The 23,475-nt window shown below is 42.5% G+C and overlaps 1 protein-coding gene across 3 annotated transcripts in view; it reads left to right on the forward strand.

Annotated features, from left to right (window-relative positions):
- Positions 1-3,299: 3,299 nt before the first annotated feature.
- myocd (myocardin) overlaps positions 3,300-23,475 on the forward strand; it is a 65,464-nt gene continuing 45,288 nt past the window's right edge. For all 3 annotated transcript variants that reach the window (XM_041858704.2, XM_041858705.2, XM_041858707.2), the window contains exon 1: positions 3,300-3,508. In XM_041858704.2, coding sequence (XP_041714638.2) covers positions 3,346-3,508 — 163 coding nt within the window. In that variant the 5' untranslated portion in view covers positions 3,300-3,345. The remainder of the gene's footprint in view (positions 3,509-23,475) is intronic.

Genomic DNA, 23,475 nt, shown 5'->3' on the forward strand with positions numbered 1-23,475 from the left:
AAGGGTTTTTCTTTATTTTTACTATTTTCTATATTGTAGAATAATAGTGAAGACATCAAAACTATGAAATAACACATATGGAATCATGTAGTAACCAAAAAAAGTGTTAAACTAATTCTTCAAAGTAGCCACCCTTTGCCTTGATGACAGGTTTCCACAATCTTGGCATTCTCTCAACCAGCTTCATGAGGAATGGTTTTCCAACAGTCTTGAAGGAGTTCCCATATATGCTGAGCACTTGTTGTCTGCTTTTCCTTCACTCTCCGGTCCAACTCATCCCAAACCATCTCAATTGGGTTGAGGTCGAGTGATTGTGGAGGCCAGGTCATCTGATGCAGCACTCCATCACTCTCCTTCTTGGTCAAATAGCTTTTACACAGCCTGGAGGTGTGTTGGGTCATTGTCCTGTTGAAAAACAAATGATAGTCCCACTAAGCGCAAACCAGATGGGATGGTGTATCGCTGCAGAATTCTGTGGTAGTCATGCTGGTTAAGTGAATAAATCACAGACAGTGTCACCAGCAAAGCACACCCACACCATCACACCTCCTCCTCCATGCTTCACGGTGGGAACCACACATGCCGAGATCATCCGTTCACCTACTCTGCGTCTCACAAAGGCACAGCGAATGGAACCAAAAATCTCAAAGGACAGATTTCCACCAGTCTAATGTCCATTGCTCGTGTTTCTTGGCCCAAGCAAGTATTTTCTTCTTATTGGTGTCCATTAGTAATGGTTTCTTTGCAGCAATTCGACCATGAAGGCCTGATTCACACAGTCTCCTCTGAACAGTTGATGTTGAGATGTGTCTGTTACTTTAACTCTGTAAAGCATTTATTTGGGCTGCAATTTCTGAGGTGCAGTTAATTCTAATGAACTTATCCTCTGCAGCAGAGGTAACTCTGGGTCTTCCTTTCATGTGGCAGTCCTCATGAGAGCCAGTTTCATCATAGCGCTTGATGGTGTTTGCGACTGCACTTGAAGAAACTTTCAAAGTTCTTGAAATTTTCCGTATTGACTGACATTCATGTCTTAAAGTAATGATGGACTGTCGTTTCTCTTTGCCTATTTGAGCTGTTCTTGCCATAATATGGACTTGGTCTTTTACCAAATAGGGCTATATTCTGTATACCACCCCTACCTTGTCACAACACAACTGATTGGCTCAAATGCATTAAGAAGGAAATAAATTCCACAAATTAACTTTTAAGAAGGCACACCTGTTAATTGAAATGCATTCAAGGTAATAACCTCATGAAGCTTGTTGAGAGAATGCCAAGAGTGTGCAAAGCTGTCATCAAGGCAAGGGTGGCTACTTTGAAGAATCTCAAATATAAAATATATTTTGATTTGTTTAACACTTTTTTGGTTACTACATGATTCCATATGTGTTATTTCATAGTTTTGATGTCTTCACTATTATTCTACAATGTCGAAAATAGTAAAAAATAAAGAAAAACCCTTGAATGAGTAGGTGTGTCCAAACTTTTGACTGGTACTGTATATCTTTGTTATACAGAATGCTATATTTCCCTTGACAGAGTGATGCTGAATGTAAAAAATGGTTCAACTTACCCACCCCTCTAAAATCCTAAAACCACCTAAAATCTATGGACTGAGGGTATTTCTTTGTGTTTTTTTTTTAGTTTTCATCCTATAGCTGAGCCATGTAGGCCACACAGGACACCAATCCCAGCCATCCCAGCCTTTATTAGGCTGCCACTGTTATATAACATGGCCAGGGTGGGCTTCCTCGGTCGATGGCGATGGGTGGGCTTTCAACCTCCGGCCCATCAGTTAAGACTTCATTAAAGGAGGAGTGCATGAAGGCATTTTTTCTCTGTTCTGCTGCTTTATGGAGGATAATTTACTGTAAGTGTTGTCTTATTTCTGAGGGAAATGCTGGGCTTTGTTATTGTTTCCCCCAAGCTCGTGTTTATGTACCGTACACAAGCCCCCTTTTTGTCTGCTCAACGTACGCTACACATATCTGTGGGACGAGATACTGTATCTGTCGTACCACACAGATAAGTGTGTTTCCAATGGGCTCTCCTCTCCCTCACAGGGCTGTTTGGTCAAGTCTTGGCGAAGGGCTGTGGCGTAATTTCGTAAGGCACTAACTCTGACCTTTAATGCAAACGTTCAGCTATGTGTCAAGAAAATGTGTAATATTATGAATATAACTATAAGCTGTGAAAATATGAATGCTTGTAAAAGTTTATTTGAATCATAGTGCAGTGTTAACAAGTGTGGAAAGGATTTAGTTGGGACTGTTAGTTGAACTTCTAAAGTGTTATTGGCAGAGAAGCCGAACCAAGCATTACACTTTTTTCATTCCTTTCTAATACGTTTTCATTATACATTTACGCTATTGTTTTCTTTTGAACTGATTATTTCATTATTCGAAAGATTTTTCATCGTTTTCACCCTCCGATCTTGGCCTTTACTTACCGAACACTCTAACCAGGCAGACCGGCGGACGTAGCCTAGCTTTTTGATACCTCTGCTATTTTTATGAGGCATCACATATGAGGGAAGGATTGCCCTCTAAGCATCAGAGTGGTTCTCCAAACAGAGCTTATTAAAGAAAACACTGATGTATGTTTGTGGTGGCCTGTGAGGCCTCTCAGTGGACGATGATGTACGGGGCCCAGACAGAGCAGCACAGAAGACTTGGCTAGTCTGCGGACGAGAGTGAGGGGCCTCGTTTTTCACCTCGACACGTTGTGGGGGCTCTCAAAGCTCCTGAATCTGGAGAGTGTGGTGTGTTTAATATTTGCACGGAGGGGGAAGAAGGTCTGCTCTTTGTAAATTCTGTAAATGAAGAAGTTGGCCGCTGTGGCGGCGAAGAGGTGGAGGGTGGATGGCAAGAGAAGCAGGACGTGTCCGTGGGCTTAAGCTCTGTAAACAAACAGACGCATGCAGAATGCTGGTTGCTGTGCTGTCTCCAGTCTCAGCAGGCTCAGATGGTTTCTAAACCAACGACAATACAAAACGCTGTAGCGCTGTTGGAACGGCACACACTAACATAAGGGTTTAGAACCACAGGGTTTAGAACCACAGCGTTGTTCAAATGTGAAGGCGTAGATTTCTCGTTGTGTGACGTGCATCTATGGCGTATATTTCTTGTCTTGTGACGTCAGTTGGATTTGAATTGACCAGTTGTTGTTTTTAACCTGGAGTTGACAGACGCTGAGGCAGCAACAATATCCAGCACGGTGGTCTCTTTGATATTATGACATCAGCCTAAGGAGTCGTGACAGGATGTGTCCTCTCTCTCTCTGACAGGGGGACCCCCAGTAAAGGAGTCATCCAGAGGGGAACACAGCATCGCAGTGTGCGACATGAATGCAGTGAAAACTACTGAGCCGTCTGTCCACAGTAAGGAGAACAGGCAAAGTCCTGGACACCTAAAGACTAAAGAGGACGATGAGGACCCCCGGGACAGGAAGGACACCAGAAACAACACAACCAGGAAGCATCCCTCAACCAATGGGGGCAAGAATGGTGAGTTTCAATAATATTAGTTATAATTCAAATTAAATTAAAACGTAAACAGGAATAACAATTGTAAGTACTATGTAAAAAGCTTGCCATACTACAAGGTCACTGGTTTGAATGCTAATCCCAGGTATAACCTTAATTTTCCACGTTTAGCTGGCTGTAGACCAATTCACCCGAGATGTTGACAATATCAATGATACTAACGATAGTGATCAGCAGATTGATTGGATTGGCTGAATCAATCACGCAAGATAACAAATCATATCAAGATTCTCGTCAATCTAAGAAATAAAATAATTTAGGTTATTTTATTTTGTAACTTCAAGTTACATACAGGCCTCTTTAAAGTAAATCACTTATATTTTCTACCAACATACATACCAGATAAATAGGTAAGTATGTACGGTGAGTCCCTGCCAAGTTCCTTCCCGCGCCAGATAAAACAGGATTGTTTGAACATTTTATTAAAGCCACCTGATGATTAATCTGCGTTGAAATATCTGTACGCTCTGTTTTTCGACTTCACAGCCCTAATCAAACCAGCTTAAATGCCACTGGCATCACAAGGGTCTGAAGATGAAAGTATTTGAGGAATCCAGTGAAATAAATGTGTATTTTTAGAATGATGTATCCCCTTGGACTCCCTGCGAAACAAATGAAACAACGGTGAGAGAAATACAGCCTCTTCCCACTTCACTCCTCCTCAAGCCCACTCCTCTCCTCTCCTCACTTCTTTTCCATGATGTCATGTGTGGCTAAAAGTAATGGAAGAGACAGACAAACATAAACTGGAATCTCCTCAACTTTTAGCCATTCATTTTTTTCTCCTCTCTCGCCCTTCTTCTTCTTTCAAATCAGTCCTGAGAGAGAGAGTGGAGAAGAAAAAAACAACAGTAAAATGCCTCAGGATCTTGACCATGTCTCCCGGTGCTCTTGCCAAAGACTTGACGACAGAGTCCAAATATAAAGTAAAGATAAGGCTGATTTGGTCATAGTCGCCTTTTTAATTTACGCAACTATGTAATGGTGATACGATAATCCCAATGTCTGCTTTCTAAGGCTCATTGTAAATTAACACTTTGTAAATGTCTGCAGGGAAAATACAGTTAAGAGCTGAAATGTAAGTCCAGTTTTACAGGAGTTAGATCCCAACAAGAAGACGGTTACAGTGACCGTCTAGGATTTTATTGCAGTCCGCAGCCGCCCTCACACCTCTTTAACAGCAACAAGCCGCGGAAACACGCAATACACACCTCCCTCAGCAAGCACCACTGGGACACGCACAGCACTCATGCTCTGTGTGTGTGTGCACATCTGTGTGTGTGTGTTAACATAAACCCAGCAGTGTCTCAAACTTGGCCTCTAGCCAGACAGTTATGTTCTTAGTCGGCATCTAATCATGAGAACTCTCCTGTTCTCTCTCGGGGTGGTGAGGTGAATGAATGCTTCTCACGTGTGATTCTGGCAGTCGGTATAACCTTGTAACTCCTAAACGCAGCATCACATATGACCACCCTAGTCGGTTCAAGTGGAAAAGCACAGCCTGCAATAACTTGATTTAATCAGTGCTATGATTGTGAAGGGGGAAACTTTTAATGTAGACTTTTAATATGTTGTTTAAAGGTCAACATGCAGCATTATTAATTTCAAAGTATGTCTGCCAGGTTTATACATTAAAAATACTTTGAATTAACTTGTTGTATCTTGTATCTTGTTTAGATCGTGATTTAGAGTTGAAAAGAGGGCTAGAACTCTTGCCAAGTCATACCAAGTCTTTTAAGGTGTTGAAAGAGTCCACAGGATGGCATCATTCACACAAGTTTGGCAACAGATGCCTATACCCTCCCATTGTAGCTCATAGGGCATCTTTCACTGCAATGAAATAACACAGAAATCTGCCTCCTCCACTACTCAGTATGTATGACGTGACTCAGTCAGAGGACTTTATGTCTTAAGTGGTTTCCTCTCCTTGTCTCCTTTCCTCTATTCTGCACTGGCATAAAAGAGCTGGACAGCAAGTTCCTAATGGATCCAGATCCTTATCTTCCAGATCAATGCAGATGAAGGAGAGGAAACATGGAAATGAAGCCACGATTTCACTATTGATATACACCCCAAGTCAGCTGTTTTCATGTAACCCCTTAAATGTCTGATTACCTTCTCAAGAGCAGGTTGATTCAAATGATCGATTACTCCCATCACTTGAGACTTAAAACACTTCAACCAAGAACTGACTTCCTGAAATTTAGATTGAAGAGTCCAATAGTGATATCCTTTTATATATGGGATAGGTATTTCCAGAGTACAAGCCTCATAAACTTGCAATCAAATCTCACTGGCCCCACATCAAAGATCTTGATTGGGTAGCGTTCCGGTTACCGATTTGTAAGGTGGTTCAGTGCGAGTGTAATTCTTCACAGGGTTTTCATGTGAAAACAAACCCACCTGATAGAAATCTGGAAAAAAATACTATTTTCAGTTGTCGAAACGAGGGAGGAGGAGATGAGGAGGAGAGGTCTGAGGGAAAAAGGTTGTTTGGCACGGCTGGGTTCTCCAACACCTGCAGTGGAGAACCATATTGTTTCAATCTGGGTTCCGTGGCATGCCGCACCTTCTTCTCCCTGCATGCCTTGCTTTCATGTGGATTCCATGGTGATTTGGTGAGGATTATTGGTCCACGGATGGGAGATTACACCCATCTGGAGCAGATTGGCCAATGAAGTGTGGAGACGATCACTTGATCACTGGGATAATTGGGATCCTGGGTCGGGTCAGTTAAGTGGACCCACACACCGTTTTCACACTAATGATTTGAGGACTGATTAATGAAATGTCATCGTGAGTACATTGATGTTCCCCTCATATCATCCACCCGGTGAATGGCTATGTTGCCAAACAAATGTATGTCTCACGCCAGAGATCTGAAGACAAGGTTACAGCGGTAATACTTCAGTGGAGATGGTAATGTTCTGTTCTAAGCATTTGTTTACTTCTTGGCATGTGCTCTCATCTTACAAAAAGTGCTTTCTACACGATTGCCAAAAGCTATATCTCAGATGTGAAAATAAAAACACAATAACAGCTAGGGCCCACCATTTTCTCATTAGGAATGTGTGCCGATGTATTTTCCTCTGCTGTTGTTTTAAGCTCTTAATTCAACCGTGAAATTACTCACATGTTCATTCATCATCGGACCGCCGCTCAGCTCCGAACGGAGAAAGGCTCGAAGACGATGGAGGATTAGTTGATGGATCGAGCATTTCTCTGGGCAAATATTACCTCAGTTCGCAAGACCAGCCGTAAACACATTTATTATTTATTAAACGTGTGGTGAAAATCCCCCTGAATGGGAGAACAGAAAAATAAATAGTTGTATCTGAGCGACATAGGGTATAAAACCTGAGAGGCCAGGAAACACTGTTTGTAGTGCCGACCGACCCTGGGCTGGTTGGTAATTGGTTTCACATTGTGCTTGTATTACAGTAAAACCTTATTGAAACGTGTACTAGCAGGGACCTCTGAGCTCAGCCACATAAATACGGCATCGTTACCTTTGTTGCAAAAATGTTCTGTACTATGCCAAGAGTTCTGCCTGCATGTTGACTGGACATCGATAGTTGACTTTTTGTTGTAAGCTTTAAAATATTTGGCTCCCCCTTCGCCAAGTCTATGCTCACCTAGCTGGAATGTACAGTTGAAGTTGGTTTGCAGCTAATATAAATAAGGGGCACTGACTGCAGTTGTAGTAGAGAGAGAGAAAGAGCGAGAGAGAGAGAGAGAGCAGACCCTCTCTGGAGTAGATTTAACTCTTCGTCATTTATTCCCTCATAATTGACCTTGAGGACACGTCATCATTAGGACACGTACTATGGTTCACTCTGAATGTAGTTTAAGTGGATGAGGTGGCACTAATATAGTGGTGCGTCTGCCCTCGATCTCCAACAGCTAATTAAGGACATGAGATGATGTCACAGATTGAATCCTTAACCATGAGTCCCTGTGATGGACCAGCTGCTCTTCTGCCACTCACACCTCTCAAGGAGTCATTCCATTACTGTATGAAGTTCCATTCCATCGAATCAGGATCCATTGAAGAGATGGGCCAGCTAAACTGTACTACTGAAACATGGTCTCTTGGCTGGACTGAAACCAATCTGAATTGTCATATTTTCTGTCATGAATCTAGTACAAACGATTAGCAGTATTGTGTGATAACACAATGCTTGTCTATAGTAATGATTGTCTCTCTGGCTTGATGTGGGCTGAAAAGCAATGTGGATTGCATTTGAGAGTAGAATCTAAATTCGGAGTGAATTAAGAGGTAATTGAAAGCTATTGCTCATCTAAGCCTCTGCCAACAGGAAAGTAGCAATCAGATGGGAATACCATGGATCGAGCTTAGTGGTTTGACAAAATAGGAAATCATGGATTAATGTGGGTGAATTAGGAGAGCAATTGTTGCCTCAAAATCATCTATCACTAGAGGCGGACCTATTAACTTCATTAAAGAAGCTTAAAGGTTACCTGGAATTGATGTTAACTTTGTTGTTTGGTCTGTGTCACACACACACACACACACACACACACACACACACACACACACACACACAAAGTGAGTAAAGATTTGGGTAGCTTAAGTTCGTAGCATGTAGTCTCAGCGTTATCCATAATCAGTGCGATACGGTATGATTAAATGCCGTTGCGTAAACATTGCCATTGATCTCATCTAAGGCACGGCATGATTATTAATTCATCAGCCCTTCACCAGGAAGATAAAGATAACTGAAATTAAACTCTTTCTCTAGAACCATCGCCTCGCGCTCTGCCGGTAAATATGAGGCCATCACTTCCAGTGTATTCTATTATTAGATATTTACAGTGGCATATTAAACAAAACGCTCAGTCAAGAAAGGCCACAATGACCTGACACTAACCCACAGAGTTATTGTAAAACAAAGAGCTGTGTGCGCCTGCTAGCCTGCCACGGTGCGCTACGCTGCTGGCCCAGCTCTCACATGTGGTTTGGTAGACAGGAGCTAGCGCTTTAAACACAGCAGATTCTTAGGGCAGCGGAGATTAATGGAGAGTTTCTTTTTCCAGGTGTTGTATTGTGGATACAAGAGTTTTAGATGGTGAATTTGACCAAGGAGAGAAATCCTCTCAGTGGAAAGGAAAACAGAAACACAATATACAGCTCTGATCCAGCTAACAGGAGAGGAGGAACGAAAGAGAGCGACCTCATTACACTCTGGGAGAAAGAGACAAAGATATAGAGATCATTCTGAATTCTCAGTTATTGATAATATGTGTGACATTTACAGTGCATTCGGAAAGGATTCAGACCCCTTGACTTTTTTTTTAAAAATTTTGTTACGTTACAGCCTTATTCTAAAATTGATTAAATAGTTGTTGTTTTTTACCTCATCAATCTACACACAATACTCTATAATGACAAAGCAAAACTGGTTTTTAGAAATCTTTGCAAATTTATATATAAAAGAAACACAACTGAAATATTATATTTACATAAGTATTCAGACCCTTTACTCAGTACTTTGTTGAAGCACCTTTGGCAGCGATTACAGCCTCGAGTCTTCTTGGGTATGACGCAACAAGCTTGGCACACCTGTATTTGGGGAGTTTCTCCCATTCCTTGCTGTGGAGCCTCTCAAGCTCTTTCAGGTTGGATGGGGAGCGTCGCTGCACAGCTATTTTCAGGTCTCTCCAGAGATGTTCGATCGGGTTCAAGTCCGGGCTCTGGCTGGGCCACTCAAGGACCTTCATATACAGTGGGGGAAAAAAGTATTTAGTCAGCCACCAATTGTGCAAGTTCTCCCACTTAAAAAGATGAGAGAGGCCTGTAATTTTCATCATAGGTACACGTCAACTATGACAGACAAAATGAGAAAAAAAATCCAGAAAATCACATTGTAGGATTTTTAATGAATTTATTTGCAAATTATGGTGGAAAATAAGTATTTGGTCAATAACAAAAGTTTCTCAATACTTTGTTATATACCCTTTGTTGGCAATGACACAGGTCAAACGTTTTCTGTAAGTCTTCACAAGGTTTTCACACACTGTTGCTGGTATTTTGGCCCATTCCTCCATGCAGATCTCCTCTAGAGCAGTGATGTTTTGGGGCTGTCGCTGGGCAACATGGACTTTCAACTCCCTCCAAAGATTTTCTATGGGGTTGAGATCTGGAGACTGGCTAGGCCACTCCAGGACCTTGAAATGCTTCTTACGAAGCCACTCCTTCGTTGCCCGGGCGGTGTGTTTGGGATCATTGTCATGCTGAAAGACCCAGCCACGTTTCATCTTCAATGCCCTTGCTGATGGAAGGAGGTTTTCACTCAAAATCTCACGATACATGGCCCCATTCATTCTTTCCTTTACACGGATCAGTCGTCCTGGTCCCTTTGCAGAAAAACAGCCCCAAAGCATGATGTTTCCACCCCCATGCTTCACAGTAGGTATGGTGTTCTTTGGATGCAACTCAGCATTCTTTGTCCTCCAAACACGACGAGTTGAGTTTTTACCAAAAAGTTATATTTTGGTTTCATCTGACCATATGACATTCTCCCAATCCTCTTCTGGATCATCCAAATGCACTCTAGCAAACTTCAGACGGGCCTGGACATGTACTGGCTTAAGCAGGGGGACACGTCTGGCACTGCAGGATTTGAGTCCCTGGCGGCGTAGTGTGTTACTGATGGTAGGCTTTGTTACTTTGGTCCCAGCTCTCTGCAGGTCATTCACTAGGTCCCCCCGTGTGGTTCTGGGATTTTTGCTCACCGTTCTTGTGATCATTTTGACCCCACGGGGTGAGATCTTGCGTGGAGCCCCAGATCGAGGGAGATTATCAGTGGTCTTGTATGTCTTCCATTTCCTAATAATTGCTCCCACAGTTGATTTCTTCAAACCAAGCTGCTTACCTATTGCAGATTCAGTCTTCCCAGCCTGGTGCAGGTCTACAATTTTGTTTTCGGGTGTCCTTTGACAGCTCTTTGGTCTTGGCCATAGTGGAGTTTGGAGTGTGACTGTTTGAGGTTGTGGACAGGTGTCTTTTATACTGATAACAAGTTCAAACAGGTGCCATTAATACAGGTAACGAGTGGAGGACAGAGGAGCCTCTTAAAGAAGAAGTTACAGGTCTCTTTGAGCCAGAAATCTTGCTTGTTTGTAGGTGACCAAATACTTATTTTCCACCATAATTTGCAAATAAATTCATAAAAAATCCTACAATGTGATTTTCTGGAATTTTTTTCTCAATTTGTCTGTCATAGTTGACGTGTACCTATGATGAAAATTACAGGCCTCTCTCATCTTTTTAAGTGGGAGAACTTGCACAATTGGTGGCTGACTAAATACTTTTTTCCCCCACTGTACTTGTCCTGAAGCCACTCCGGCATTGTCTTGGCTGTGTGCTTAGGGTTGTTGTCCTGTTGCAAGGTGAACCTTTTCCCCAGTCTGAGGTCCTGAGCGCTCTGGAGCAGGTTTTCATCAAGGATCTCTCTGTACTTTGCTCCGTTCATCTTTCTCTCGATCCTGACTAGTCTCCCAGTCCCTACCACTGAAAAACATCCACACAGCATGATGCTGCCACCACCATGCTTCACCGTACGTATGGTGACAGGTTTCCTCCAGACGTGATGCTTGGCATTCAGGCCAAAGAGTTCAATCTTGGTTTCATCAGACCAGAGAATCTTGTTTCTCATGGTCTGAGAGTCCTTTAGGTGCCTTTTGCCAAACTCCAAGCGGGCTGTCATGTGCCTTTTACTGAGGAGTGGCTTCCGGCTGGCCACTTTACCATAAGGCCTGATTGGTGGAGTGCTGCAGAGATGGTTGTCCTTCTGGAAGGTTCTCCCATCTCCACAGAGGAACTCTGGAGCTCTGTCAGAGTGACCATTGGGTTCTTGGTCACCACCCTGACCAAGGCCCTTCTCCCCTGATTGCTCAGTTTGGCCGGGCGGCTAGCTCTAGGAAGAGTCTTGGTGGTTCCAAACTTCTTCCATTTAAGAATGATGGAGGACACTGTGTTCTTGGGGACCTTCAATGCTTCAGAAAATTTTTTGTACCCTTCCCCAGATCTGTGCCTCGACACAATCCTGTCTCGGAGCTCTATAGACAATTCCTTCGACCTCATGGCTTGGGTTTTGCTCTGACATGCACTGTCAACTGTGGGACCTTATATAGACAGTCTCATAGCAAAGGGTCTGAATACTTATGTAAATAAGGTATTTCTGTTTTGTATTTTTAACCCTAGGATGCATAGTAAACATGACACCCCAAGAATGCATATGCCGGGTCAAAATGACCCGATAATGTAATATGTGTTTTATTTATATGGGTCTAAAATATTATCAATTTTGTGGAACATAATTATTTTGAGTGATGATTTGTTTGAAATGTTTTTAGTCGCTCTTCAACAGTTTGATACACATTTCAATGATAACATATTATGAAAATTCATGACGGCTATTGAAATTATTAGCATAGTTTTCTTACAATCAATGTTACAGTCAAAGTTTCACATTCAACCTTTTAGTGTGAAGAACAAAATAAAACCACCTTAAACGTGTTTTATAATATTTCAAAACATTTATTTGAAAATCCAAAGTTCATCATCAATATAAACGACAACACTAACAATTGTGAATTTAGAAAACATGTTCCCTTCAGTAAGACCCCTTTTTACTCAGTCTATTTGACTGGTTTTCACTCTCCTCAGAGGAGGAGTCCGCTCCATCTGTAGAATCATCTAGGATAGCTGGACTACCAGGTGCATCCACAACTCCAACTTGACCAACAGGCACATAGTCTGTGTCATCTGAATTGGATGACACCAATGGATTAATGAACATTAAAAACAAGATATTTAATACATACTTTATTAATTACATTTATTTTATTGTTGTAGCAAAAAGAAAGGTAAGGTTGATGAGTGCACAGCAGTGAATTCCATAGGAAATGCATACGGGTCATATTTGACCCACATATGAAAACTTGGCGTAGTGATGCAAAAACTATTTTTACTTAAAATAAGAAATTAAAAAACAAAACTAGGATGTTAGAACATTAAAGACACATTATTTAAGGAACTCCTGGAATATTAGATGTTTACATTTTGGGGGGGGCTCAATACAGCAAAAAAAAAAAACATTAGGCCGGGTCATTTTGACCCGGCATATGCATCCTAGTGTTAATAAATTAGCAAAAATGTCTAAAAACCTGTTTTTGCTTTGTCATTATGGGGTATTGTGTGTAGATTGATGAGGACATTTTTTAATTTAATCAATTTTAGAATAAGGCTGTAACGTTAAAAATTTGGAAAAATACACTGTATATGGGGGATACAACCATACCAGCTCTGCAGATTTTGCTGTGAAGAGACAATCGTTAAATCATTTGTTTTGGTATTGTCCATATGTAGCTTGTTTTTTGTCGCAGGTTCAGGAATGGCTGAAAAATTTCAACATTTAAAACCTGTTTTTGCTTTGTAATTATGGGGTATTGTGTGTAGATTGATGAGGGAAAAAATGTATTTAATCAATTTTACAATAAGGCTGTAACATAACAAAATGAGGAAAAAGTCAAGGGGTCTGGATACTTTCCAAATGCACTGTATGTGAATGGGATGAATGCTGTATGAGGAAGTTCTCAGATGAAATTGATTGCATCTTCTGTCTGTTTTAGATGTGGGGCTTCATTATTCACTGTTTCTAAAGCTTTTCTCTGCCATACAAGCCTGATAAAGATGTTGGAATGGTAGAGAGGTACACCTGCTAAAACCAAAGATACAGAGAAAACCAGAGGAGAATATAAACATCTTTGTGGTACCAACTATGTAACAAAGGTACACAATCAGACTATTAATAAAGGGTAGAGGGATGGAGTCGGGTTGCATGCAAGGTGAAATCATTCTCAGTAACATTCCTCCCTCTCCACTCCCCACTCCCAAATCATCCTCATGTGTTGCAAATAACAAAAGAAGAATTCATTTTACAGTTTTACTAGTCAGCAACCCAGGTATGTATTAGTCAAAATAGGGGGAAAGTTAGAACCATATGTTAATTTGAATGGGAAAGCACATGGTTGTGATTATAGACATGCTGTGGATGATAGGAGTGCAAACAGAGACCAGGCCCGAGACAGCCCGGTACCCTGGACAATGATGAGTAAATCAAAACAATTATAGGGTATAAAGAACTCATATCAACAAGCAGGCCAACAAACACAAAATGGAGTCGCCAGGTCCCACATGCCTCCTTTTGAAGCACTTTGAAGCAATGTGATTTGTGTGGTAGACAGCAACACAGACTCTCAACATCAAGGCACTTTATGAATCTATAAAAAAGTAATATAATCTGTTTTATGATTTCCCTCCCAGCATGAAGGCATGTATGCCTCAGAACCTTCTCACCTGTCCTGGGGACCTAACATAGTCAGTGAGGCGGGCGGAACGCACAACAAGGTTTCCATTTGATTTTCAGGCAACCAAACCTCAACAGGTGTTTGGAATAAGACTTACTGCGGTTAGATAAGTCTGGAAATTGTTCTTCCAAAAATGAAGTTTTAAAAGCTTGATTGTGTTTAATAGAAAGATATCCCAGTTTTGCTCCTTACCTCTATTCTCTTGATGTAGTTGCAAACTCAAGAAAGACCATAATGGAGTGCTTCACTTGTAAAAAAAAAACTAACACAACACAAAGTGCTTTGGGAGACAATTGAGTGAAATGTCGAAGCCATCTATTACCTCCCACAAATCAAATCAAATTGTATTTGTGACATGCGCCGAATACAACAGGTGTAGACCTTACCGTGAAATGCTTACTTACAAGCCCTTAACCAACGATGCAGTTCAAGAGGTAAGAAAATATTTACTAAATAAACTAAAGTAAAAAAAAAAAAAAAAAGTAACACAATAGAATAACAATAACGAGGCTATATACAGGGGGTACCGGTACCGAGTCAGTGTGCGGGGGTACAGGTTAGTCGAGGTAATGTGAATAAACGATAGACCCAACGTGTGGTTCACATGCAGAGACAGTAGAATGAACCAGTGCAGTGGTTGGTAGGCCTACACACCCAGTCAGTCCAATAGACCCAGCCTCCTCGTCTGGTTATGGATGTGGTCTTCATTAAAGTGGAGAGCAGAGAATCCATCACATGCTGCCTCAGATGTCTCCTCCTGAAAGCTGTCTATCCCATAGGCCAAACAAAACACAGCAGAGAGGCTGCAAGGCTCGTATTTTTAAAGGTTTCAGCTGACATACCAGCCGCTTGACTATGGGAATTGGCTAGAGCAAAAACAACAGAATACCAACTCATATTGAGATTTTGGTCGGCCCGAGCCATTACTTTGGAGATCCTATCAGTGAAGCATGCAGCTGACTGTTCATCACAGGTCAAAAACGGCTGCAATTAAATCTTTGGGAAGACTCTGGTACTTCGATAATATGTCTTTATTTATTTTACATTGTCCATCATCTCCAACACACCTGAGTGGAATTTTCATTAAAATTGAAGAAGAGTTTAAGAAGGATTTGGGTTTTGGGTCGAAGGTTTGCTTTTGTTTTATATGGACCACTGTCTTGTGATATTGAACTGTTTGCAAGTGGGCATTCCAATGAAATTAGGAGTAGGAGGGTAGGAGTGAGGAAGAAACTGTTTGCGAATTATCATCTTAGCTGCATGCGATACAGTACATCAAAACAGAAATGTAGACCCACTGCACTGAAGGCAGTTCAATGAACCAAGCTTGCTTGATGAGCAATTTTGGCTGACACCTGAGGACTTGTTCTCTCTCTTCCTGTCACACAGGAATTGAACATCTCGTATTCTTGAATTTTTTTTATCTTCCTCCCCATTCATCTCTCTGGTCCAGAAACCAACTGAATATCTTATTATCTATCTCCTCTACACTCACGTCTCCTGTCAGCGTAGAGTTTGACCAGCATCCTGACAGGTGACCTCTGACCTGTCGTGTTCAGCCAATAGCAGATGTTTCCAGCAGGACATTCCAGGCCAGGCCAGGCAGCGATCCCTCCAGGCAGGCGATGTATGTTCCCCTCCAAAACAGACAGGGGTGATAAGAACCTCCACGCTGCTCAATGTTCCACCTAAATACACAGCGAAGCCCTACAACACAAGGTCACATACACACGGACGCGCGCGTGCACACACACACACAAACACACCACCTCACTCACAAGTCTGTCTCTCAGTGTACACTACAACCTCTCCCACACTGAAAACCACCCATGTTTTAATTAGATTTCACTGTGCTGGACACAACTCAATATTTACTAAGAATACGGCAGACTGGCTTTGGTATTTGTAATATGAATAAATTACGTTTTGGCATACCAGTACATTGGGCCAAGCTGATGAGATGGTTTTTCTTCACCTGGAAATGGAACATTCTATTTTGTACAATGGGCCCTGGAAATGGTATGGCACTATGTGTGTTTAACCTCTTGTCACAGTGGTGGGCCTGGTTTGACTGTTGCACCCAGGCGGTAGATTTCCCCTGGAAGTCAAGAGGTGAAAACACTCTCCCAGAGCAAGCTGTATGTTATCTCCTCTGCTAATGGCTCCATTACTAAAACAGACACATTCACACAGATAACAACTTGCGTCTCTGATTCTGTCTCACTAATCCAGTATCTTTTACTCCTCTTATAAATCACTTGCTGTCTGATTCCAAGTCAGAGTCGGTAGATAAAGTTGATGTGAAGTGCTACCTCGGCCAAGACAGGGTCTCGAGAGACATTTCTTTAACTGTCAAGTTTTCAGTCGGCCAGACCGACACGCACGGACGTACACACACACACAGCAGTCAGTTAGCAGGTCTGTGTGAAGTATGCTGTTAGTGAATGGCCTCCTTGTCAACACTGTGGCTAGGTGTACCCCACCAGAGACTGAAAAACAGACAACATGGCTGTCAAATCAGTCAGTCAGTCAGAGGGGTAATCAGGGAGTCTCTCCCCCAGGAGCCTCCTCAGACAGCTGACACCTGCCAGGGGCTTATCAGAGAGGGGCTGGAGAGTGTGTGTTTGGGGGTTGGGTTGTGTATTGTGTGTGGCATTCATTGGACTACCAGTGGGATGTCTGATCTACTGTATTGTAGGCCTTTTGGGAAGGTAACAGTCCTTTTTTAATCTATTTAGCCTATTTGGTTAATTCAGGCAGCCTAGTGTGTAATGATGACCTGAAATGTAAGCTTGTCCCTAGAACATCATTAGTCTATGCTCTAGCCAGAACTTTGGTTGTTGTTTCATCCCCCTTTCCCCTCCTCCTCTTTCCCCTCTTCCCCCTGCTCCTCCCTCCTTCCCATGTGGCGTCTGTAAGTCCTCTGGTTTCTGATCATGGCTTTGGTCCACTGCTCAGCCGACAGGCGTCCAGTAATATCATCCCTCACCCTGGCGGTGGGAGGAGAGGGAGACAGTGTGACACCGCTGGTCGTGGTGACACACTACACTATCTCACCCCACACGGCCCGCATTGTGAGTCAGATCTGAGCACGGCTATGGGATTGTGTGTGTGTGATCCGTTGAGCTAATGGAATATATGTGTGTGATCAGATGAGCGCAGAGTTTAGGGAAGGTGTGTGTCTGATCTCGGAGCAACTGTTACATGCTTTGTTCTGCGGTGGGGCCTCTTTTGTCTTACTGCATGACGTCTCTATAGACCTAAGTACATTACATGTACAGTTGAAGTCGGAAGTTTACATACACCTTAGACAAATACATTTAAACGTTTTTCACAATTCCTGACATTTAATCCTAGTAGAAATTCCCTGTCTTAGGCCAGTCAGGATCACCACTTTATTTTAAGAATGTGAAATGTCAGAATAATAGCAGAGAGAATGATTTATTTCAGCTTTTATTTCTTTCATCACATTCCCAGTGGGTCAGAAGTTTACATACACTCAATTAGTATTTGGTAGCATTACCTTTAAATTGTTTAACTTGGGTCAAACGTTTCGGAAAGCCTTCCACAAGCTTCCCACAGAGCTGGTGTAACTGAGTCAGGTTTGTAGGCCTCCTTGCTCGCACATGCTTTTTCAGTACTGCCCACAACTTTTCTATAGGACTGAGGTCAGGGCTTTGTGACGGCCACTCCAATACCTTGACTTTGTTGTCCTTAAGCCATTTTGCCACAACTTTGGAAGTATGCTTGGGGTCATTGTCCATTTGGAAGACTCATTTGCGACCAAGCTTTAACTTCCTGACTGATGCCTTGAGATGTTGCTTCAATATATCCACATAATTTTCCTTCCTCATGATGCCATCTATGTTGTGAAGTGAACCAGTCCCTCCTGCAGCAAAGCACCCCCAGAGCATGATGCTGCCACCCCCGTGCATCACGGTTGGGATGGTGTTCTTCGGCTTGCCACTTCCCCCTTTTTCCTCCAAACATAACGATGGTCATTATGGCCAAACAGTTCTATTTTTGTTTCATCAGACCAGAGGACATTTCTCCATGGCGGTTTTGGAGCAGTGGCTTCTTCCTTTCTGAGCGGCCTTTCAGGTTATGTCGATATAGGACTCGTTTTACTGTGGATATAGATACTTTTGTACCTGTTTCCTCCAGCATCTTCACAAGGTCCTTTGCTGTTGTTCTGGGATTGATTTGTACTTTTCGTACCAAAGGACGTTCATCTCTAGGAGACAGAACGCGTCTCCTTCCTGAGCCGTATGACGGCTGCATGGTCCCATGGTGTTTATACTTGCGTACTATTGTTTGTACAGATGAACGTGGTACCTTCAGGCGTTTGGAAATTGCTCCCAAGGATGAACCAGACTTGTGGAGGTCTACAATTGTTTTTCTGAGGTCTTGGCTGATTTATTTTGATTTTCCCATGATCTTAAGCAGAGGCACTGAGTTTGAAGGTAGGCCTTGAAATACATCCACAGGTACACCTCCAATTGACTCAAATGATGTCAATTAGCCTATCAGAAGCTTCTAAAGCCATGACATCATTTTCTGGAATTTTACAAGCTGTTTAAAGGCACAGTCAACTGAGTGTATGTAAACTTCTGATCCACTGGAATTGTGATACAGTGAATTATAAGTGAAATAATCTGTCTGTAAACAATTGTTGGAAAAATTACTTGTGTCATGCACAAAGTAGATGTCCTAACCGACTTGCAAAAACGATAGTTTGTTAACAAGAAATGTGTGAAGTGGTTGAAAAACGAGTTTTAATGACTCCAACCTAAGTGTATGTAAACTTCTGACTTCAACTGTATACCTAAGCGTTTAGGAGCTGTTTTAGAGTAGAATGCCTAAATGTAAATAATTAATCCATTAATTATAATTTTTCATGTTAACCTCTACATACTTACTGGGTAACTGGTCCTGAATCTGGTCCCAAAGGCAGAATGCCTCCTGGACATGGATACTGTCAATGCCACTGAGGTCAAAACCAACATTTACAATGTGGTTCATAATCTGAATCTCCGAGTACACATAATCAGCTTCAGTTTATCCAATTACCTTCAAATAACACGGTAATGCAAGTTTCCGAAACCACGCTGGCAAGAGAAGTGTGCAGAGGTTAATACAGTTACTGCTTCTTTTGTGAGGACGTGTGTGTGTGTGTGTGTCTGTGCGTGCGAGCATGCGCATTGGAGTTGAGAGCTATTACAGTTTTTTCACGACCCTCAAACAACAGTTGATCAGAACCCACACTCTAAAAAATGCTGGGTTGTTTGGTTGACCCAACTGCTGGGTTGCAGGTGTTGGGTCACTTAGTTGGGTTGTTTTCTTTAAAAAGAGCAAGGTTGGGTTGTTAATGCTGGGTTATTGGTGCTGGGTTATTGAGATATCCCATTGTTGGATAGATACCACTTTATTATAATATGTAATACATAATCTTAAAATTCTAGAAGAAAAATAAAGAAAAATGCAATTTGCAGTATGGAAACTTAACATGATGAACAGGAATGACATTTACTCTCACGGGTAGCAAATAAGAGCTATCTGAAAGCCATGCCCCTAATAAGCCACACCTCCTGAAAATAACCTAAGGAGTTTGTTCAAAACCCAGCATGGAAACAAAGAACACCCAACTAATGGTTAAATTAACCCATGTTTGGGGAATCCCAACAACCCAACATGTTGGGTTATTCATGCAACCCAACTGGCTGGGTCAAAATAATGTTCTGTCCAATATTTACCCAGCGCTGGGTTACCAAAGAACACAAATTGTTTTTTTTTAAACCAGCATTTTTTAAAGTGCAGTGACTGTCCCCTGGGAGGTAAAAGCAAGCATGACTCTGTAGCTGTTGGTCCTCCTTTGTTGTTTCAGGTTTTGGAATCAGGAGAGAAAGAGAGGTTTGTTTGACCATATTACCTATCGCAGGAAAAATAATAAAAACGCAATGTACCAAATCAATCGGGCAGCGTGACGATAGTGTAATTTCTTACTGACAACTTGCATAAGTCAAGCCTCTCAACATCCTGAGGAACAGAGACAGAACATGGAGCTGTGTGTTTAGTTTGAATGCAAAATGGCAGAAGGTGTCATTCCTGATGAATGCCTTAGAGTGAAGATAAGAACACACACATGCAGGTGCACACAGGCACGCATACACAGACAGAGACACACACACACCCTTCCAAACCTATTAATAAGTGTGTGTGTGTCCTGAGGGGTCAAGTGGAATCCGTTCCAACAGATAACAGTGATCGACTCAGGGAGCTGTCTGTGGCCCGTGGCTGCCATATTCCTGCATTGGTTTTCTGGCAAAACCAGGATGGAGATTAACCTCCCCCCTAGATGCTGATTTTGGGTCAGTTTCGCTGTTGTCGGTTTAATGGCTCTGGGGGGGTAAGCTGATCCTAGATCTGTGCCTTAGGGTATATTTTAACTACATCGATCTGTCAAAGAAACATAATCAGCAACCTTAAGCACAGGTCTAGGATCAGGTTACCCCGACTGTCAATCAAAACCTTAACTATTAGGCGAATGTGAAGATCTGACCCTGAATCAGAAGTTAGTGGGGGCTTCTCCTTCTCTATACTGATGTGTACGTCTACCAACAATAACATGGCCCTGGTCTCTGTTCATTGAGTGAGAGAATGTCCCGGTTGACAGCTCATTTCAGCCAGGCCATTTGGAAGTGTTGGACTCGCTCAGGAGACACGGAAAAACAAATCCACTACATGACCAAAAGTATGTGGACACCAGCTCGTCAAACATCTCATTCCAAAATCATGGGCATTAATATGGAGTTGGTCCCCCATTTTCTGCTGTAACAGCCTCCACTCTTCTGGGAAAGCTTTCCACTAGATGTTGGAACATTGCTGCGGGGACTTGCTTCCATTCAGCCACAAGAGCATTAGTGAGGTGGGCACTGATGTTGGGCAATTAGGCCTGGCTCGCAGTTGGCGTTGCAATTCTTCCTGAAGGTGTTTGATGGGGTTGAGGTCAGGGCTCTGTGCAGGGCAGTCAAGTTCTTCCACACTGATCTCGACAAACCATTTTTGTATGGACCTCGCTTTGTGCACAGGGGCATTGTCATGCTAAAACAGGAAAGATCCTTCCCCAAACTGTTGCCACAAAGTTGGAAGCACAGAATCGTTTAGAATATCATTGTATGCTGTAGTGTTAAGATTTCCCTTCACTGGATCTAAAAAACAGCCCCAGACCATTATTCCTCCTCCACCAAACTTTACAGTTGGCACTATGCATTCGGGCAGGTAGCGTTCTCCTGGCATTCAGACTGCCAGATGATGAAGCGTGATTCATCACTCCAGAGAATGCGTTTCCACTGCTCCAGTGTCCAATGGCGGCGAGCTTTACACCACTCCAGCCAACGCTTGGCATTGTGCATGGTGATCTTAGGCTTGTGTGCAACTGCTCAGCCATGGAAACCCATTTCATGATGCTCCAGACAAACAGTTATTGTGCTGATGTTGCTTCCAGAGGCAGTTTGGAACTCGGTAGTGAGTGTTGCATCCTAGGACAGATTATTTGTACGCGCTACGCACTTCAGCACTCGGTGCTCCCGTTCTGTGAGCTTGTGTGGCCTAACACTTCACGGCTGAGCCGTTGTTGCTCCTAGACATCTCCACTTCACAATAAAAGAGCTTACAGTTGACCGGGGTAGCTCTAGCAGGGCCGAAATTTGACAAACTGACTTGTTGGAAAGGTGTTATCCTATGGCGGTGCCACGTTGAAAGTCACTGAGCTCTCCAGTAATGCCATTCTACTGCCAATGTTTGTCTATGGAGATTGCATGGCTGTGTGCTCGATTGTATACACCTGTCAGCAACGGATGTGGCTGAAATAGCCAAATCCACTCACTTGAAGGGGTGTCCACATACTTTTGTATATTTAGTGCACAATTGGGTGTCCATCCTTTCTCCGTATCCATCTTCTCTATAAATTATTTTTCTTCATCCATGCTTTCTCTCTAGCCGCTGTCTACAATCCTTTTCTTCTATCCACTCTTTCTATATATTTTATTTTCTAGTCTATCCATACTTTCTATCCAGTCTCTCCTTGTTTGGAGAGTTTTTCTTTCCTTTCCATCCAACATATGTCTGTGAGGGCTGGTGAGAGTGACAGGAATGACACTGACTGGAAGCATCATGCTTTAAGTCATATCTAATGACTCACGATCCAGCAGCTCTAAATATGACTGTCTGATACTCACTTGTTAAAGCCAGAGGAATCTCATTTTGGAATAACCTAAATCGTCTCTTTAAATATATCTATTTTTGAAGTGCTTTCCATCCATCAAAACTGTTAGTCATAGACACACATTAACAACAACAAAGTGGCCCGGGAGTTATTACATTTTCAGATATTAAAGGGTACAGAAGTTTTTGGGAATACCTCGCAAAGCCTGCGATAATAACCAGGAGTTAGGCCTAAGCAGGGCCTTCTCTACTGATGCCTCCAGGCATATCTCGCTGCTCTCCCTCCTCTCCTTGTGGCCACATGCCAGTCGTCCCAGACTGAAGTGGAGGCAAAGTCAATTGCCGAAATCTAAACAACCACAAAGACAACAAATAATATCCCTGCTGTTTTGCTTTAGCGTGATATGGCTTCAATCTGGGTCCGGGACAGTGTGATCGCACCCCTTTTTGTGTTTTGGGATTCCATTCAGATAGGCTGCAGCCAAGGGACTGAGAGAGAGATGGATGGAGAGAGAAAGAGGAGATAAGGATAGATAATGGGGAGGGAAAGAGAGCCCCAGCTCACACGTTCAACCCTCTGATCCCAGGGTCTGTGAGGTTGAGGGAGAGCAATAGAAAGATTGACCGAGTGTAGAGAGAGAGGGGGGCGGGTTGAGAACGACTCCAAAATGTTGTTAGAGAGGGGGACAAAGAGACATCGATAGAGAAAGATGGAGTGAGAGACAAAAATAAAGAGAGAGAGTTACAGTGGTCCTGGGAATCTGTTGGCCCCAGCCCTCTTATCTGTCACGTCTAGTTTGGGTTCTGTGTGTTCCCTCTGGAACCTTAATGAGAACCCAGCACAGAACAGCGCCAGACTGGGGTTTAACCCTTATTGGCACTGAATCTGTCTCAAACACTCTTTCTTTCTTTCTTTCTTTCTTTCTTTCTTTCTTTCTTTCTTTCTTTCTCCCTCCCTCTGTTACTCTCTCCACCTTTCCCCCAGTCTCTGTGTTACTCAGTCATTGATGTTCCCCCTCTCTCTTTTTATTTTTCCCCATTTCTTCCCTCTGGTCGTGAGAAAGTCATTGTTTCTCTGATAAGGCTGATTTGCTCTGATAAAAAGTATAAATTATTCTCATGCCTATCAATATCCCCCTGCAGTGTCCCTCTCTTCCCTGATAACACATGTACTATAATTGGAGTAACAGGAGACTCTAAAACACAATTGTCTGTGATTTTCTTTCTTAACCATGTTATTAGCAATGGTGATGGTACAAGGCAGGCATTTCATTTCACAGCCATTGTGTAGGTACAAAGCTAGAAAAAAT

Source organism: Coregonus clupeaformis, chromosome 31 (assembly GCF_020615455.1).
Source record: "Coregonus clupeaformis isolate EN_2021a chromosome 31, ASM2061545v1, whole genome shotgun sequence".
Taxonomy (NCBI): domain Eukaryota; kingdom Metazoa; phylum Chordata; class Actinopteri; order Salmoniformes; family Salmonidae; genus Coregonus; species Coregonus clupeaformis.